The 18,345-nt window shown below is 51.6% G+C and overlaps 2 protein-coding genes across 4 annotated transcripts; both read left to right on the top strand.

Annotated features, from left to right (window-relative positions):
* Positions 1 to 141: 141 nt before the first annotated feature.
* Positions 142 to 9,071, top strand: TBCCD1 (TBCC domain containing 1). Of its 2 annotated transcripts, none has more exons than XR_014957292.1 (7): positions 142 to 489; positions 590 to 739; positions 1,890 to 2,256; positions 3,523 to 3,709; positions 4,345 to 5,764; positions 7,874 to 8,048; positions 8,589 to 9,071. XR_014957292.1 is itself a non-coding variant. In XM_085587618.1 (7 exons), the coding sequence occupies exons 1-6, from the start codon at positions 157 to 159 to the stop codon at positions 8,001 to 8,003; spliced, it is 1,665 nt and encodes a 554-aa protein (XP_085443744.1). In that variant the 5' UTR covers positions 142 to 156; the 3' UTR covers positions 8,004 to 8,048; positions 8,589 to 9,071. The 2 variants fall into 2 exon arrangements, 1 of the variants encoding a protein (XP_085443744.1); XM_085587618.1 differs by having other exon boundaries at positions 4,345 to 4,842.
* On the top strand, positions 8,691 to 17,738 carry CRYGS (crystallin gamma S). Of its 2 annotated transcripts, none has more exons than XM_085587621.1 (3): positions 8,691 to 8,829; positions 15,045 to 15,287; positions 17,410 to 17,738. In XM_085587621.1, the coding sequence occupies exons 1-3, from the start codon at positions 8,782 to 8,784 to the stop codon at positions 17,680 to 17,682; spliced, it is 564 nt and encodes a 187-aa protein (XP_085443747.1). In that variant the 5' UTR covers positions 8,691 to 8,781; the 3' UTR covers positions 17,683 to 17,738. The 2 variants fall into 2 exon arrangements, with proteins under 2 accessions (XP_085443747.1, XP_085443748.1); XM_085587622.1 differs by lacking the exon at positions 8,691 to 8,829 and adding an exon at positions 10,521 to 10,882.
* Positions 17,739 to 18,345: the final 607 nt, after the last annotated feature.

The raw sequence follows: 18,345 nt of genomic DNA on the forward strand, positions 1-18,345 counted from the left end.
GCCCCGCCATCCCTCCAGGGTGACTTCCTTCCGAGCAGCCAATCAGCGAGCCCACTGATTTTCCCCGCCCCCGCCCGGGCGGCCTCAGCCAATGGGCAGCGGCTCCGCGCAGGCGGGAAGGTGTCCGCGGCGGAAGCCGGAAGCGGCGGCGGGGCGATGGCGGCGGCGGTGCGGCTGTGGGTGCGCACCGAGCCGTTCCTGGTGGGAGCGCTCCCGGCCCCGCCGCCCGCCCGCCTCACCCCGCACTACCTGCGCAAGGTGGCCGCCTACGCCCGCGCGCGGGCCGACCAGGGCTGCTTCCCGCGGCTGCGCTGGCCCTGCTGGCGACACATCGCCTGCGGGAAGCTGCAGCTGAGCCGCGACATCGCCTGGCTCTACTTCGAGCTCTTCCGCGGCCTCCTCGGGCCCGCCCCGCCGCTCCGCCTGCGCTGGGCCGAGGCTGAGGCGGCCTGCGCCAGCGCCGAGGAGCTGGAGCGGGAGCGGAGCAAGGCAAGAGCTCGGGCCCGGCCCGAGGAGGGGGAGCCCCGAGCCCGCCTAGAGGGGAGCCCGGCCCAGCCTGACTCTCCTCTGTCTCTCCCGTGCTCTGCAGCTCTCCGTGGACACGCTGCAGTTCCTGCTCTTCCTCTACGTGCAGCAGCTGCACAAGGTTTCCCTGCGGCGCTCTCTGCTCGGGGACGAGTGGCCCAGCCCCAGGACCAAGTCTTCCAGCCTGACAGGGAAATCGGCCGGCGGGAATAAGGTACTCGTGCCTCTGGCATTCTCCGTGTGCAGGAGCCTCTTCGCTCTGGGGAACTGCCCTGAGGGGGGTTGGTAAGGGGCTGGTTTGTTCCTGGGAGGGTTTCACCTGTGGGCAAAGGTCCAGCTGCACAACTCCTGCTCCACAGTAAACGATGTTGTGATGTCTACAGTTTATAAAAAGATTCTTTAAAGTTTTCATGAGACTGTCCTGGAGCCCAAAGCTGACTGAATATTTCTTGAGAATCTTGGCAAATCTCCTTTTGAGAAGCAGCAGCCTTTTTGCTGTATTAGTCAAGCAGGAAGCTCTCCTCATGCTCACAGTGCCTTTCCCGTGATTCAGATGGGAGTTTTGGATCCCAGGAGGTTCCCTGGCATCACATTCTGTTCCTGAGAGGGGACTTGGTTGTTCAGCTGTAGAGAACCACGTGGAAACGCTGTTTCCTTTAAAAATAGTGCCAGGTATTTAGGAAGGAGTGAGCTGGATGTGTCCCGTGGGCTGTGGGAGAATGGATTACAATTTGCAAGTCTATGTGAGGCCATGCCAGCCTCTGGAATTCTGGCACAGATGTGCTGCTGTGAGCAGGATGAGCTGGTGAAATGTAGCTTAGGGTAAGCTGGAGTGATTACAAATTGGAGCTGGATAACTTTATCCTGAATCATAGGACAAAAATGGTGAGGACAAAGTGTAACCACAGCCGTGTGTTCCTTCAGCAAAACTCAGCTTTAGCTCTGCCAGAATTGCAGTCTCCTGCTTTTTGGGGGCTGGAGCCCTTTAGAATTTGAAATAAGGATTCTTTCAGAGGGTTTGGTTTATTGGAGAAATCACCCTCAGCTTTTCATCCTGGCACTGACTCCTGGCCACAGGGATTTTCCAGTGGAGCAGCTCCAAGACCTTGAGTGTCACTTATTGATTTGTTTGCTCCCTTTGAACGCCAGCAGCAGTTCCTGGGTTTGTGTAGGACTGTAGAAGAGCCTGGTGCTGCTTTCTGAAAGGAAATACTTGTTTTTTGAGTTGGAATGAAATGTTTTATTTCGAGTTTTTGGGGGGAGGTGTCTTTCCAGCTTTGGGAGAGCAGAGCAGCAGGAATGAGCACTGTGCCTGACTGGCTTTCAGACAACTGACCCCCTCGTGTGTTTTCCTGCCCCTCCAGAACTGGAACGACCAGGAGCACCTTGCCTTTGTGCAGAGCCACCTCTTGGATATCTTGGAGCTGCTGCTGGAGCCAGAGCAGCTCTCAGCCTCTTCCCATTCCAGCTGCAGCAGCCTGGTGTCCTTTGAAGCCGTGTGTGCCCTCAGCTTCCTGCTTGAGGGCACCGTCAGCAGCTCGGGCACCGTGCAGCCCCTGCACGAGCTGGCCCTCAGGCAGCCCTGCCACGGCCACAACGGCTTCTCCAAGGGCTCCAGAACCTTCTCCCTGCCCAAGCTGGAGAGCTGGCTGCGCTCCTCCCTCACTGCCAATCCCTTGGGAATGACTGTCTGCCTCAAGGCTGGGAGGAAGCTCGCCTGGGCACAGCAAGGTGGGCAAAATGGCTGGGAAGTTGTTCTTAGAAAGGCAGAAACACATGGGTGTTGTTACTGGACACGAAATGAGTACACAGAAGATTAGTAAGTTCAAAAGAGAAAAGACCCAGTTTTATTCCAACATCTGGTATTTATAGAATTCCAAAAGTGACCGTGGATTGGAAGATGGAATTACCACCTCTCCAAACACGCTGGTTCAAAGACCAATCAATCATTTCTCTCCACCCACAGAGAAACTATTCTATTTCTACATTAAATTGTGTGGGAACTGTGACTCTCAAATATTTAAACATCATCAGAAGGATTAAGATTTTTTTTTGAGAACTTTAAAACTTTCAAAAGAACTATAAAAGCAAACTTGCCACTTTTAAAAATCAAAACAACATATGGGGAGACATTGGGATGTGGGGGGAAATGGAAATGTGGGGGGGAATGGGAATATGTGAGCAAAATAGAAATATATAGAAATACATAGAAACATACAGAAATGTGGCAAGTAGGAGTATGGAAAAGTAGAAGCAGAAGTATTCAGAAATGCAGAAATGTACAGAAATACAAAAGCATAGATAAATTAAAATAAAAGTAGAATAAATTAGAATTACATAAATAAATTTAGAAATACAGGAAAATAAATCTAGATAAACAGTATAAATAAAGTTTTAAGAAAAAAAACCCAGAAATGGGAACTCAGCTCTTGTTGCTGACTGGGGATCTGGCAGTGGGGTGCGATCTGGTCTAGGCTTCCTTGTGTCCAATCCAGCCCCTCTCCTTCAGGGACGTGGCAGTGGAGCCAAGGCACTTTCCCCCTTAGGATAAGGAGTTTAATTCAATGTTTTGTTTCCCTGACTGCAGGGTGCCAGGAAGGGCAGTGGGCTAGGGAGGATGGGGAAGGGCTTAAGGATTGTCCTAGAGGGAGCATTTCCCTTTTTAAAACAAATAATTCCTGCTTAAAACTCACCCTCAGGATCTTCCTGCTGAGCTGAGTCTTATGCTCAGCAGCAGGCTTGTGGAACTGGAGGTTCTTTGCTTGGGTTGGCTGGAGCTTGTGGGAGGCTTTGACTGCTCCTAAGTAATCTTGAAGTGGTTTTGATCCTTCAGTGTCTCTCAGTTTCTGAACTTTCTGGTGCCTTGTGCTGCTCACCTGCCCAGGAGGCATCAGGGATGGTGTGACTGGTGTGGGAAGTACCATCCTTGAACTTTGAGGCTGATTATTTTCCTGAGGGATTGCTGGACCCAGAACATTTGTGGGCTTTGTTTTGCAGTGGAAGGAACAACCAGGAGAGCCAAGATTGCCTGCAGTGCCCGTGTGGTGCCAGAGGTGTCCCCCATGGTGATCATGAGCCAGGTGTACAGGCAGACCCTGGCCAAGAGCTCGGACACTCTGGTGGGGGCTCACGTCAGAATCCATCGCTGCAACGAGTCCTTCATTTACCTCCTGTCCCCTCTGCGGTGAGTTGGGTTCTCCTGGGACACAGCTGGGCTCCTGGCTGACCATCAGTGTGTCCTGGGGGCCAGGAGGCCAATGGGATGCTGGGGGGCATTGGGAGGAGCTTTGCCAGTTGGTCAGGGAGTGATCCTGCCCCTCTGCTCAGCCCTGTGAGGCACAGCTGGGGTGCTGTGTTCAGGTCTGGGCTCCTCAGGAGGGGCAAGGAGCTCCTGAGAGTGTCCAGTGGATGGGACAGAGATGATGAAGGGACTGGAGCATCTCCCTGACAAGGAGAGGCTGAGGGGGCTGGATCTGGTTAGTTTGGAGAAGACCAGACCAAGAGGGGATCCCATCTGTCCATACAGAGATCTCCAGGGGGTGCCAGAAGGTGGTGCCAGGCTTTGCTCAGAGGTGCCAGTGACAGGATCAGGAGAAATGGCCATAAACTAAACCACAATAAGTTTCACCTCAACATGAGGAAGAACTTCCTTCCACTGAGGGTGGCAGAGCAGCTGCCCAGGAAGGATGTGGAGTCTCCCTCTCTGGAGACATTCCAAACACTCCTGGATGTGTTCCTGTGTCACGTGCTGCAGGTGAGCCTGCCTTGGGCTGGATGGAGGTTCCTTCCAGCCCTAAGGGTCCTGCATTTCCCTGGCAGATCGGTGACCGTCGAGAAGTGCCGGAATAGCACCTTTGTCCTGGGCCCCGTGGGGACGTCAGTCCACGTCCAGAGCTGTGACAACGTCAAGGTCATCGTGGTTTGCCATCGCTTGTCCCTTTCGTCCACCACGGGCTGCACTTTCCACATTCTCACACCCACGCAGCCCCTCATCCTCTCGGGGAACCAGGCAGTCAGCTTTGCCCCTTTCCACACCCATTACCCCATGCTGGAGGACCACATGGCTCAGGTGGGCTTGGCCACTCTGCCAAACTACTGGGACAGCCCCATGCTGGTGTGCAGGGACAGCGGTGACACGAACGTCTTCCGGCTCCTGCCCCCCTCAGACTTCTACACCTTTGTGATTCCCTTTGAGATGGAAGGAGACACCACAGAGACCCCAGGGGGGCTTCCCCAGGAGTACCAGGAGGTGCTGAGCCAGCGGGAGCAGGAGGTCCAGGCGTGGCAGCGCATGGTGAGGGAGGCAGGGCTGACCAGGTGAGTGCCCCCAGAAAGGGCAGAGCTTGGCCCAGTGGACAGAGAATTGTTTGTTGGGGTTCCACAGAAATCCTTGAAGGACGGCTTGGATTGTGTGAGCCACGTCTTGCAGGCCAGTCCTAGAGCATTAATAATAAACAATCCTGGGATTCTGCTTGGTAAGGTGGGAAGACTCATGCTCACAGGCATAGCTCAGAGTTGTGGAATCCCAAAATGCTTTGGGTTGGAAGGGACCTTAAAGCTCATCCTGTTCCACCCCCTGCTGTGGACCACCTTCCACTATCCCAGGTTGTTCCAAGCCCTGTCCAACCTCGCCTTGAACAGTTCAGGGATGGGGCAGCCACAGCTTCTCTCACAGGGAAGAATTTCTTCCCAATTTCTGATCTAAATCTGCCCTCTGACAGAGTGAGCCATTCCCTGTGTCCTGTCCCTCCATCCATTATCCAAAGTCCCTCTCCAGCTCTCCTGGAGCCCCTTTAGGCACGGGCAGTGGCTCTGAGCTCTCCCTGGAGCCTTCTCTTCTCCAGGTGAACACCTCCTGCTCTCCCAGCCTGGCTTCAGAGCAAAGCTTTTCCAGCCCCTGGAGCACCTCCGTGGCCTCCTCTGGATTCCAGCAGTGGCACATCCTTCTTGTGCTGGGTATCCCAGAACTGAAGGCAGCTCTGCAGGTGGGGCCTCACCAAGTGGAGTGAAGGGGGACAGTCCCTTCCCTCGCCCATGCTGTTCTTAAGGAGGTGCTTTCTCATGGCTGTATTTTCCCAGCTTATGAGACTCCAGGAGAAGCACTCCCAGATGCTGCTGAGGAGAGGGATCCACCCTGGCAGTGGATTGGGCCAGGTCTGGGTGTGCACCCTGAGCTGCCTGGGGTCCCTCTTAGCCCAGCCTTCACCTTGGGATTGAAGCTGTCCCAGCCCTTGTTGAGGTGAGCTGTGAATGTGCATTGCAGCAGATCACCTTTGGGCAGTAGCTTTTAAATTCCTCTGGAGCAAATCACGTGGAGTCCTCTGCCCAGCTTCCTTGGCAAGCACAGAATGGGGATAAAACCCCATTTCAAGTGTCTTGTTCTCCTGGCTGCTGCTTCCCTCCACAGTTTTGGGAAGGAGTTGGGCCTGTCATAACCTTCCTGTGAAAGAAATGTGAGGAAATAGGGATGATGTGCTTAGATTTGCCATCATCTGCTGCAGTCACAGGAGGCAGGAGCTCGCTGCTTATTCCATAAAAGGGGGGAAACTCTGGCAAGTTTAGAAGCTTGTTGAAAAGAAACTGGGCAGCTGACAGTGGAAAATGTCTGTTGTCTGCTGCAGGCAGGGAAACAAGAAGGGAGACAAGTAGGAAGCTTAGAGCAAACAGGATATCAGGCTTGTAGAAAGAAAAAAGCTGCTGTGCTCAAGCAGGGAGGTGAAAGAGAGTGTTAGAAATAAGAAGACATCTTTCAAGAAGTTGAAGTTGTCTGATTGAGGAAAGTGGGGCAAAAAAAGAATGTAAATCCTGCCAGGCTGAAAGTAAAACCCCCGTAAGACAGGACCAAGAAGACAGCTTGAGGAACAACTTGCAAAAGCATAAAATCCTGTTTATTCATTTTTCTGAGCGTATCAGACAGAAAGTCTTTCAGGGTCAGTAGCAGATCAAGGTAGAGGAAAAGCTCTTGGAGAAGATAAATCCACAAGGGAAGAAAGAAGTGGCTGTCTTTGTATTCACTGGGGAGGAATTTGGGTTAGTTTGTGTTCCAAACAGACAGCAGCCTTAACTTGAAAGAAGGGCGTGGATACATGGAGCCTGTCTGAGGGCGAGTGGGACAAAACTGAATAGATTGGCCTGAATTGGAAGAGACCTTAAAAACCCAACCAGATTCCACCCCCTAAAGTGGGCAGGGACACCTTCCACTGTCCCACGTTGCTCCAAGCCCTGTCCAGCTTGGCCTTGGACACTTCCAGGGGTCCAGGGGCAGCCACAGCTTCAGTGGGCACCCTGTGCAAGGGCCTCAGCACCCTCACAGGGAAGAATTCCTTCCCAGTATCCCATCTGACCCTGCTCTCTGGCAGTGGGAAGCCATTCCCCTTTGTGCTGTCACTTCAGGCTCTTGCAAAGAGTCTCTCTCCATGTTTCTTGTAGCTCCTTCAGGCACTGGAAGGCCACAGTGATTGCACCCTGAAGTTTCTCTTCTCCAGGCTGAACAATTCCAAATTTCCCAGCCTTTCCTTAAAGGAGGGGTGCTCCATCCCTCTGATCACCTTTGTGGTCTCCTCTGGAGCTGGTTTCCTGCTTTTCCCAGTACAGAATGGGATCAGCACATCAAATTAGGAATGGGTTCAGAGTAAACCCACATAAAATCTCCAGAATATTGAAAAATGTTCATGTTTCATTGGTGTTGAGAAATTAATTGTGTAAACTCCTTGAGAAAGCCCATCAGGAGCTACTCAACATCTGTGTCACGTTTGGCTTAAGAAGTTTCAGATGTGAGCTGATCCCAGAGGGCTGGGATGCTGCTCTGGAGATGCTTTTGGGCATCTGTCCAGTGCCAGTTAGCCTGGGCTGAGTGGTCCACCCTGTTAGGCTTGCCAAAACCACCTCAAAAGTTCATAATGAGCAACATGAATGAAGTGAGGTGTGTTTATAGGAGCATTTTTCCCCTGATCTCCATCCTCTCTGGTGCTGTCAGAACAGAATGTTGTGTCCTTAGTGCTTAAGCACCGGTTGCTAATCTTAGTCTTCTCCCTTTTCAGACAATTTTTCAGCTGTGCCCTGAGGGGAAGGTGGAGGAGCCCTGGAGCAGGGTGGGTGTGGTGGTGGGATAGGGAATTTTGTGTGACTTCTCCAACTCCACCAGGTTCTGCCTTTGGGGAACCTGGTCATTACCATCACATTCACTCGGTAAAAACCTTTTCTGGTTGTCTCTGCAAGGTTCAGGAGCCAAGCCTGGCTCTTCCTGATACATCTGGAGGCTTGTTTGGATGGCGAAAATGTGGTAGAAGTATAATACTGTGAATAAATGTTATTTTTCCACATTTCCCTGCTGTTGTGTCTGTTTCAGGGATCAGAGGAAACAGTTCCAGGCTGTGGTAGAAAACAAATTCTATGAGTGGCTGGTTCAGACGGGGAACCGACAGCAGCTGGACAGCCTGGTCCCTCCTGCCCTGGGCTTCAAGCAGGCAGCAGGATAACATTTTGGGCAGGACAACGTTCCTGGGCAGCAGAAGGAAAGGCAGGTGAGTAAAAGGCCTCCTTCTCTTGCTTCTTTTCCTCCTCCAAGAATTGTCCCATGTTTGTGTGCACAGCCAAGGCAGAAGAGAAGCAGGAGTCTGAGTGAATGTTCTCACAAGAGCCTGGCATTTGGGTTTAGTTCTTACTTTCCTGTCAAAACCCATTCACAGCTGAAATCTGTGTCCTCAGCACGGCCTTGGTGCCAAGTTTGATTTGTTGGAAACATCTGTAAGGCAGATGGGCATATTGCACATGTTGTGATACAAAACTGATTGGAATAGCTGCTTTTTCAAAGAAACACTGTGTATTGATGGCTGCCCATCTTTGCTAAAGAGAGTTGAGTGAGACTTTGGGTCATTCTTACAATAAGACTTTGGATAATTCTCACTCTTCCCAAGCAGAGTGGTTTAGGAGCTGTCCTTACTGTGCTCTTCTGCCATGGCATGTTTCAAAACATTAGATAATTGGTTTATTTTTGATTTAGCCTTTGAATCTTTTTTTTTTTCTGGTGTTAGAAGTAAAATTATCTCTTTATTTTGCTCCAGAGCTCTGGCAACAGCCAGTGATCCACTCAGCCCAGTTCTCATGAAGACTTTGTGCCATTTCACCTGCTGACACCCAGCCCTGGTGTGGATGGGACTGCCTGGCTGCTGTAGGATTCCTGAGCATTGCTGCATTCCCAGGAATGTGCTGTAGCCATCCTGTTGGTGACTGAGAGGTGCCTGGCACTGGGGGAAGATGAAGCTGTGCCTTGTTGCAGAGCTGCCACAGCAGTTAGTGTCCATGGTGAGCAGATGTCCAGCACACCAGTCCTGGGACAAAGCTGGGTGCAGGCCCTGGGCATCCCCTGCATCCTCATGGTACAAACCAGTAGTGCTGTTCTTATAAATGTGAAAAAGAAATGTTTAAGTTTTTTATGGATGAAGCAAACAGGTATTTTTTAAATATGAAGATGGCACTTTTTGAAGATTAATTTTTGTATCTGGTTGCATTGTTTTGACAAATGTCAATAAACCAGATTTGTTGGATTGACCTGGCACATGTCCTGGGGAAGGGGTTTTACCTGTACAGTTGGTCTTAGGGGGGGACACAGCATCTTTTATCTTAATGAAATTTGAACCTGTCAGAGAGAGAAACTGCTAATTTATGGGGAAAGTGGGACAAAAAACGAATACAAGTCCTGCCAGGCTGAAAGTAAAACTCCTGTAAACCTCAGCCATGCAGCTGAAGGTTTTGAAGGCTGCCCTGGCACAAAGTTTTGATACAAACCCAATTCCTATCTCACATAATTTTCATAAAGATTATCAGCTTGAATAAGCACCATTCTCATGTGCTGGTGGGATGTGTTTTGGGGAATGTGCTCATAGCTGGGTACTTAAATAAGCTTGGAAAATAGGCAAAGGCATTGCATGGATGAGTGGAGGCAGCAGCTGGTGGTGCCTTGGGAAGAGCTATGCAAGCTGGGAGTGAGGGGAAGGCACAGTGTTCTCAACTGCACAGCCTCAGAATTCCTCTGAAGGTCTCCCTTGGCTCCTGGGCAGGCAGGTGAGGTGAGTTTATTATATTTATTCTATTTATGTAAGATGAGTTGATTGTTTTTAACCAACTTCTAAAGGAGGGATGTGCAAAGTGACCACAGCTTTGTGCTGTGAACCTGCTGATAGAACCCAGCTTGTGCTTGAGCTGTGATCTTCAGGAGTTAAAACCTAAATCAATCCAAGTGGCCTCGGTGACAGCAACAGCTCTGGGTGATTCAAGGCTCCTAAAATGGGAAGAGGAGCAGCTGCTGATTGTGTGTGCCCCAGGCTCTCCCATCTGCCTGCATTTACAGAGCTGCTGTTGCGAGAGTGCTTGTCCTGACAGATTTGAAAGAGGGGCTGCGTGTTTCGGGCGCTGCTGTGCCAAATTCGTGTCCCTTTGTCTCGCTAAGCCTTTGGGCTGGGGCACTGAATAGCTGCAGAGGTGGTTTTTCATCATGCACTGGCAGGGGGGTGGCTGTGGAAGCCACTGATCCTCGGCCTCCCCGCTCCGAGGGCCGGCGTGGCCGAAGGGAGAACTCCTCTGCTCCAACCTCAGGTGCTGGGCTGAGAGCTGGGCTTGAATTTGAGATTTGGGCTTGAATTTGCAGAGACAACCAGAAATCTGGACATTGTTTGATGTGTGAAATCACTCACTTGTTGGGGAGTGGGGAGATGGCCTCAAATCCTTCTTTCCCTCTGTGTCAGGAGGTGTTTGGGGCAGTGTGGCTCCAGCTGAGGGTGTCCCAGGAAAATCTGCGACCTCTTTGCTGCACAGATGTCTCCATTGAGAGCTTTCAATGCAGAGCTTGTCTTTGCAATCCTCTGATGTCTGCTCTGAGCACTTGTTTATTGTTCCTTAACTGCATCCTTCACTGCACAGGAGCCTTGCCTGATGAATACCCTGTGCCCTCCTTACAAATGGGGCGGGTCTCTAAGAGCCAACGAGGATTCCTCCTTGTTTAACAAGCTTGGAAGGGAGGGAGCAGCCAAATTACCGCCTGTCCTTGGCAGGGGGATGCGTGTTTTGAGTGCATTTGGCAGAGTTTTGGTGTTCTGACTCAGCAAATGGTAACAAAGGGAGGATGGCGAAGCCTTCCTTTATTCCATAATCCTGTTTGCTTTTCTGGAAATCGGCTATAGCCTCAGAATCACTGACTCAATTTTTGGATCCTATTCTCATGACAAAGCGGCTGTCTGGTTTAAAACAAGCCCGTTATAAAAAGGGCACCTCAGATCCTGGCTGTTTGTAACAGCTGCTGACGTTCCTCCAGCACAGGGGAGCTTGGCTGGGACAGAAAATGTCCAGAGCTGGAACCAAGGTAAGTTTGTTTGCTGTGTATTCATGATTTTGGCTAAAAGTGCAGAATTTCTCAGGGATGAATTGTGGAGAAACTTTGTTTTGTTCTACTGACAGCTTCCACCTCTGTCAACATGTGGGCAGGGGGAGATGCTTGAAATCCCTCCTCACGTGGAGGAAAGCTGGAGCTGAGCCCTTCCAGGTATTTTCCCAGATTTTGGCAGGTTCCTCTAGGTGTGGCTCTGCCAGAGGATGGAGTCAAGCGCAGTGACTGGTGAGGAGGCATTTTGAAGTGGTTCTAAACCAGCAGGATCCGATGCCTTGTGAATTGGGGGTGGAGGGGCTGTGCCAGCTGGGAATCATTGTGCTTGTGGAGCAGAGTCTCATGGAAGGGTCCCTTGGAGCCTTGGGGAGAGCCTGACTGCCAGCACCAGCGGAGCTGCCCCATCCCTTTTCCATGGTGGAGCAGAGTGTGCTGTGCCAGAAGGGCTCCTGGGCAGTGGCCATGGCACTGAAGGGAACAGTGCTCCCTGAGGGATGCACACCAGCCTTGGATTCTGGTGCAAATGGCAGGGATGAACTGGAATCAGAGAAGGAGGTAGGTTGGGAAGCTCAGCTTCAGCTGCAGCAACATCTCAGGTGGGGATCCAGCTCCTCAGGCTCGGGTTTAGCAGAGCTGAGCTGGCTGATACCACAGAACTTGTACTGGGCAGGGAGAAACAGCTGGGAAAGGAAAGAGGGCCAAGGATTTTGTCCAGTGTCCCCTATGGAATGTCAAACACAGGAAGCTGTGGGAAGAGCTTCATCTGAGTTTAGCTTTTGGGCTGAATTCCTTTTAGCCTGTGGAGGCTGTGAGATCCATGGGCCTTTGGGAGCAGAGTGGGATTGGAGGCACTGGGCAATGCCATGGGAGATCTGGTCTTGGATTTCCCATGTCCTTCAGCTCTGTGGTTCTCAGGGCTTGGTGTGCTGGTGGCTCACAAATCCCGGGGTGCAAACTTTCTGTACCTGAGCCTAAAAAAGGTGCTGGGGAACTGCAACTGCTCCATCCTTGAGTCTCCTGTCAGCTTGGAAATCCTTGAGTACATTCTGCCTTTCCCCTGCCAAATGCCATGTCCCCTCGAAGTATGCCATGGGGAATTAATGGACTATGTGCTGCTGGTGGGCAGCAAGATGCCCAGAGGGAGTTATCTCCTATTTCTGTATGCTGTGCTCTTGTTTAGCACATTCCAGGGATAAGAAAAGGGCAAAATGGGGAATTAAACACCATTTCTCACAACCCCGGTGAGTGATCTGCCCTGGAGAGGGATCACTGCTGACAGAGGAGGCACTACTGGATATTTTTTATGAATTTCCTTCTAGCTAAGCTACTGTTGAAAAGAAGTATGTGATAACTCAGTGAGGTGACCAAAGCAAGTGTTTTACATTCCTGCAAGCAAGATCTGCTCTGGCAAGTGTGGTATGTGCCTGGTAACCCCCAAGACAAGGTTGGACATGGAGAGGTTAACAGGGGAGTGCTGGGAGCAGAGCTCCTGGAGGGTTTGGCTGAAGGAAGGCGATTCCCCTGCGAGTGAGAGGGGACAGAAACAAAGCTGCAAACCTGGAATTGGAATCTGTAATTGGCCTGTAATTATGCTAAGGGAAAAAACATCAACCTACTCTGTTGGTGCCTGAATTCTTGCAGGAAAGCTGGGAAGCAAAGGTCTGAAATGAGCTGAGGGTGTGTCAGAAGGACTGTGCTGGAGAACAGAGAAGGATCCCTTAAATTAAACCAGGGAGCAGCACATTGGTTAGACACAGTTCTGTAGGAACAGCTATATCCTTAACATGCCTTTGGATTTCTTTGGCTTTGTGGTTTTACAAGCACAGGGAAAATTCTTCCCCTGGAAACATCAGGAAGCTTTGCCAAGCTCCAGTTTGGTTGTGTTACGCTGGGTGGGGAAGGAACATCACTGAATCCCAGAATAGTTTGGATTGGAGAGGACCTTAAAGCCCATCCAGTTCCACCCCCTTCCATGGGCAGGGACACTTTCCACTATCTCAGGCTGCTGCAAGCCCCATCCAACCTGGCCTTGAGCTCTTCCAGGTTCCCTCTGCCCAGAAAGCAGATCCACAGTGGGCAGAGTTCATCATTTGGACAGGAGTGGGACAGGATCAGAGCTTGGGGACAGATGCTGGAGAGAGGGATCAGCCATCTCAGCAGAGGATAATGCTGAACTGGGAATAAATGAATCCCTGCAGAGGGTTTTCCAGGGATGTTGTGGCTTCCTTGACCACTGACTTCAAGAAGAGGATGACTGGTGATGCGTGACTGCCAAATGCAGTGAGCAGATCTTTCGGTGTTGCCTTTGGGTCAGGCTGGCAGATTTTTGGGTGATACCTTTAGGGACAATGATGCAGAAGCAGGCTCTGGAAAAGGCAGCGGGTTGTGGCCAGGAAGACCTGGCCAGTGTGGTTAACTGCTCAAGTAAGAGAAAACAGGAACTGGTCATTTCAGTGCTCTCCTTTCACAGCCTTTATTCACTGCTGGAAAGGTCAGAGTGATTCCCAGCTCCCCACTGAAGGTGGGAAGAATTTGCTCAGGATGTTAGGGGACAGGTTGTTTTGTATGCACCAAATGGATTGTGATAGCAAATCAGTCCTTGAAATTAAGAGGAAAATTGCATTATCCTAATAAATGTCCCGTAACAAGCCACAAAATCAAGAGCATGAATCCTCTGGCAGATCAGTCTGACTCCCCAGATCTCTTGGTCAGGCTGGTGGGACACGCTGACCAACCAGCTCCAGGAAAACCCTGACTAATTTAATTTTCAGCACAAAACAAATGATTAAAAATAAAAAGTGAGAGATTTGCCCTGGATTTGGGTTGAAACACTGGCAATGAATTATTTTTTAAGAGCAGGGAGGTCACATCTATACTAGTAGCCAAAGCACTGTAGGTGAAGTACAGGAGGTGGGCGTGTGTCTTAATACTCAAACTATGGGAAAAAAAATGGGGAAAATGGATTGTGGACCACTGCATGTTGGGTGTGGCCATAAAGATTCTTTCTAGACCATCTGGTGTCATGAGCAATAAAGGGATGCAGTCAAGATAGATGTGATGGTTTGGGAATCCTCTTGGAGAAGAGCAATGTTTATTGGATAATTGTCACCTGGGAGAATCTAAAAATGGGGCTGGAGAAAGGACTGGTCTGATTTAGGGCTTGGCAATATTTTCATGAAAGGATTTGTGAGGAAAACTGGGTCTCCTCTCCAGGGCTGGCCAGGTGGGTGATACCTCAGGTGGGAGGAATGGGATTTACTCATCAGCTCCCAAGGTCATCTCAAGCCAGGTTGTGATCAAGGATAAAGTGCTTTGGGGTCAGCAGCCTGGCTATAGAGCAGCTCTTGGGACAGAAATGTGGAGATGGATTGTGAATTTGTCAGAGGTTTTGTCGACTTGCAGCAACCAAAGCAGAACAAGTGAACTGCAAATAAAATCATTGGATATCCATAAAACTGCTCCACACCATGCACATGGAATGCTCCCTTAGGTTCTCCTGGCATGGGCAAAGCTTGTGTGATGTCCAGCTTTGGGCAGTGAGTTTTGAGAAAGGAAGTTTTGGGTTGTTCAAGTGGGAACGAGGATGGGCTGGAAGACATGACCTGGGAGGAAAGAGACTTCTCCACCCCCTTATCAGTAAAGATCTTGCTGCAAACACTTGGTAAGTCAGTATAAAGGAAAGAATGGAATTGTTAAGGCTGGAAAAGCCCTCTGAAGGCATCAAGTCCAACTACTAACCCGGTGCTGCCAAGCCCACCCATGTCCCCAGAAACCTGCCTTGTACTTTCCATTGACTTCTCACAGCCGTAGTTCAGTAACTCCTGATCTGGAGGAGGTGGGAGGGAATTGCTTTGATAGTGTTTTGGTGGAAAAAGGACAGGGACTTCTCCATGGGAGTGTTGTGTTGGACTGGGACAGAACAAAGGTCTGGGAAGGGCAGAACACTGGTGGCAGCTGGAGGCATTGGGGCCAGACAGGTGAATTAGTCTGACTGACTAATTCACGTTCCATGGCTGGGCTTGATGATTTCTGACATCTTGAGGGATCTGCTTTCAGGTATTTCCTGCTGTGATGTAGCTGGAATATGGAGGCCTGTGCTGGATGAGGAACCTCCCCACTCTCCCCCCTCTGTTCGTTTCAGGTCACCTTCTATGAAGACAAGAACTTCCTGGGCCGTTACTACGAGTGCGACAGCGACTGCCCCGATTTCCACAGCTACCTGAGCCGCTGCAACTCCATCCGTGTGGATGGGGGCACCTGGGTGGCCTACGAGAGACCCAACTATGCTGGGAACATGTACGTGCTGAGCCACGGGGAGTACCCCGACTACCACCACTGGATGGGCCTCAACGACCGCCTGGGCTCCTGCAAGTACATCCAGATCGTAGGTGTCACCTCTTCCCAGGGGCTGCTGTCCTCTACTGCCATTGTGGCAGGTTTCACCTGGGGGAACGTGGTGCCCATCACCCTGGGGAGCCACAAAGAGGGTGGCTGCAGAGGGTTTGCTCCCACGGTCCTGCTCTGGGAGTAGCAAGGTGTTTGGTGTGGGGAGAAGGTGAATGTCTCCCACTCTGGATTGCAGTGGGAAAAGGCAGATGCCTTTGAGTGTGGGTGAGCTCCATAGGGACAGCAGTATAATTTCATTATCATGCTCCTTTAGGGATTTCAGTGGCCAGGCAGGCTGCTCCAAAGTTTGCCTCTTGCCTTTTCCCTGATGTGAAACCAATGGATCCAACAGGCTCAAGGCCTGTGACAGTGGTTTTGCAGGAGCGTTTAGAATGAGGGGAAGTTTCCTCTCTAGCAAGCCAGGACTCCCTTCTGATACAGGGAACTGAATCCGTGTCACCAAACCCCTCTGGGCATGGAGAGACCAAGGCCAGTAGCAGCCCTGGAGTGCCCAGGAACAGGAAGGATGCCTGGAGCCCTCCTTGGCCATGCTTGGAGCAGCCTGGTGCCTCCTGGTGTCAGGAGAGCAAAGGAGGTGTGCTCATCCCCTCCTCACTGATGATGGGGAGAAAGGAACAGAGGGAATGATCCTTTTGGGAAGCCTATGGGGAGGAGTGTCCTTTAAAACTGGGATTGTGGATGAAGTGTGGATTGGTGCTGCTGCTGCTGAGGTTTTCCAGCAGTGGGGCAGACACTGGTGATCCACAGGTTCCCGACTTGGAGCACGGCCATGAATTCCCACTGCACGGAGCAGGTCTCACAACTGAGAACGGGTTTTGCTTTTCTGCATGAGAGTCTAACGCCCCTCTGAGCCTGTTCTGGCTTTGAGCTGGGTCTAAATCCCTTTCCATGGGGCAAGGAGAGTTTCCAACCCATTCAGAGCAATGATCTGGCTCAAGACATGGAGCCAAAACACGTGAGGGATGTAAGAGCAGCACAGCTTCCTCCACCAGGATGAACTGTGGGATCCTTATCCTGCATATCCACCTGGTCCTGGCTTTCCCTCCTGCCTTGGGGAGACCCCGAGACCCCTCAGAGCTCGGCTGGGGCTGGCAAGGAAGGGGCTGGCTGGGGAGGCAGGGGAAGAGGTGTCCAGGCAGCTGCAGATCAGACGCTGCCATGCTGCCTTTGGGCAAGGAGCGCTTCCAAGCCCGGTGGGAACCAGCGCTGCCTCCGCAGCAACACAGCCCCGCCGGGGTCAGCAGCTCATTAAACTCCTCTCTGCCCGGAGGAGAGGGGATTGGAGGGGGGTCTGGCTCCCTGATGCTCACGTGAAGCACTGAGGGGCTCAAGCAGCCTGGGATAGTGAGACCGGCACTGCTGACTCAAACTTATCCCTGTTCTGCATGTGACGCTCTCTTAAAATTTACCTCAGCTGCTTCTCCCTGTGCTTTTGGAGCCTGACGTGAGATTTCAACCCTGTGCTGGTGTGCTGGAGTGGTTGGTACCTGATTTGAGTTGGGCTGTGACCAAACTCTGCCCCTCTGTCAGAGCTGGGACGTGTCAGCGCCTCCATCTGATGCTCTGGCTGCCAGTGAAGTCACCCAGAGAAGCTGTGGCTGCCCCATCCCTGCAAGTGTCCAAGGCCAGGTTGGAGCAACCTGGGATTGTGGGAGGTGTGCCCTCCATCAGCAGGGCGGTAGAATTGGATCGTCTTTAAATCCCTTCCAACCCAAATCTTCCCATGACGCTATGATTTTCTCTCTCCCTCACTGTGGGACTCAGATTCAGTCAAAGAAAGAAACTGAGAATTCCTAGTCAGGCAGACGCCTGGGAAAGAGCTGGAGAGGAATGTAAATAATTCTTTATCTCTCTTGGTTTTCACATTGTTTGTAGTTAAGTTCTATCACTGTGCGTCAAGCACTTTGCACCAATGGTGTGGGTTGTTTTCACTTCAGAACCAATGGAGTTGGTCCTCACGAAGCTCTGTATAAAAGAGCAGTGTATTTAGAATAAATGGGAGTTTTACTCTCAGCAGCCTTCTGATCTGGGTCTTCTCATTCCCATCCTGCCTCGACAGCGACACCTCACCTCTTTTTTTTCTTTTTTTTTTTCCCCAGCCAAGCGGAGGCCGAGGCCACATCCAGGTGTTTGAGAAGGGAGACTTTGGCGGGCAGATGTTCGAAGCCACCGAAGACTGCCCCTCCATCATGGAGGAGTGGCACATGCGTGAGGTGCACGCCTGCAGGGTGCTGGAGGGCGTCTGGGTGTTCTACGAGCATCCCAACTACCGGGGCCGGCAGTACGTGCTGCCCAAGGGGGAGTACCGCAAGCCCGTGGAGTGGGGCGCGGCCAGCCCCGCCGTCCAGTCCTTCCGCAGCATCTCCGAGTGAGGCCGCCCCGCGAGCGGGCTGCACAACCCCCCAATAAAGCAACTGAGTCGCTCAGCTCCGCCTTGTCCTGCTTATTCTCGAGGTTTGGGTGTGACATGTCCTGCCTCGTGGGAGAAGGGGTGGAGCACAGTCTTCTCTGCCTCATTGTACCCCCCTTCTCCATCCCCTGCCCCTCTGGTCCTTTAGGAAAATGTCATCCCAAAGCTGGAGGTTGTGCTCCAGCCTTTGGCCATCCCGGTGGAGCAGTGGGACCACACATCCCTGGCTGCCAGTTTTCGGTGGTGGCTGTGGGTGGCTGGGTCTGTCATGTCTCTGTGGAATCCCTGTCTGTTCTGTTGGTGCTCCCTGGTGGCTTGGGAGAAGGGATGAGGTTTCTGTTCAGTGCCATGTGTCCTCCTGGACAGCCTGAGCAGGCAGCTGCTGTCCTGGTGCTGGATGTTTGTGCTTCTCATGATGCATGGGGTGACAGGACTGGGAAAAAATTGAGATCTCAGATGGAGTTGGAGGGGGACAGCCATAATCTCCATGGGGAATGCTGGGGACACTGGCAGCCCAGCATTGTCATGTTGTCAGTGTCTCATGATGTCCCCTGGAGGTGTGAGACAAGGGATTCAGCTGCTTAAACTGGGGCTGGGCATTGCACGGAGCCAGGAGCTGGAAGCG

Source organism: Lonchura striata, chromosome 9 (assembly GCF_050655825.1).
Source record: "Lonchura striata isolate lonStrDom1 chromosome 9, ASM5065582v1, whole genome shotgun sequence".
NCBI classification, from domain to species: Eukaryota; Metazoa; Chordata; class Aves; order Passeriformes; family Estrildidae; genus Lonchura; species Lonchura striata.

Excerpts from the sequence above, each read along its gene's own strand:
- TBCCD1 (XM_085587618.1), top strand. The coding sequence starts at position 157 with ATGGCGGCGGCGGTGCGGCTGTGGGTGCGCACCGAGCCGTTCCTGGTG. Across the intron at positions 490-589 it reads TGGAGCGGGAGCGGAGCAAG|CTCTCCGTGGACACGCTGCA; the intron begins GCAAGAGCTCGG and ends CGTGCTCTGCAG. Across the intron at positions 2,257-3,522 it reads GCTCGCCTGGGCACAGCAAG|TGGAAGGAACAACCAGGAGA; the intron begins GTGGGCAAAATG and ends TTTGTTTTGCAG.
- CRYGS (XM_085587621.1), top strand. The coding sequence starts at position 8,782 with ATGAAGCTGTGCCTTGTTGCAGAGCTGCCACAGCAGTTAGTGTCCATG. Across the intron at positions 8,830-15,044 it reads CACAGCAGTTAGTGTCCATG|GTCACCTTCTATGAAGACAA; the intron begins GTGAGCAGATGT and ends TGTTCGTTTCAG. Across the intron at positions 15,288-17,409 it reads CCTGCAAGTACATCCAGATC|CCAAGCGGAGGCCGAGGCCA; the intron begins GTAGGTGTCACC and ends TTTTTTCCCCAG.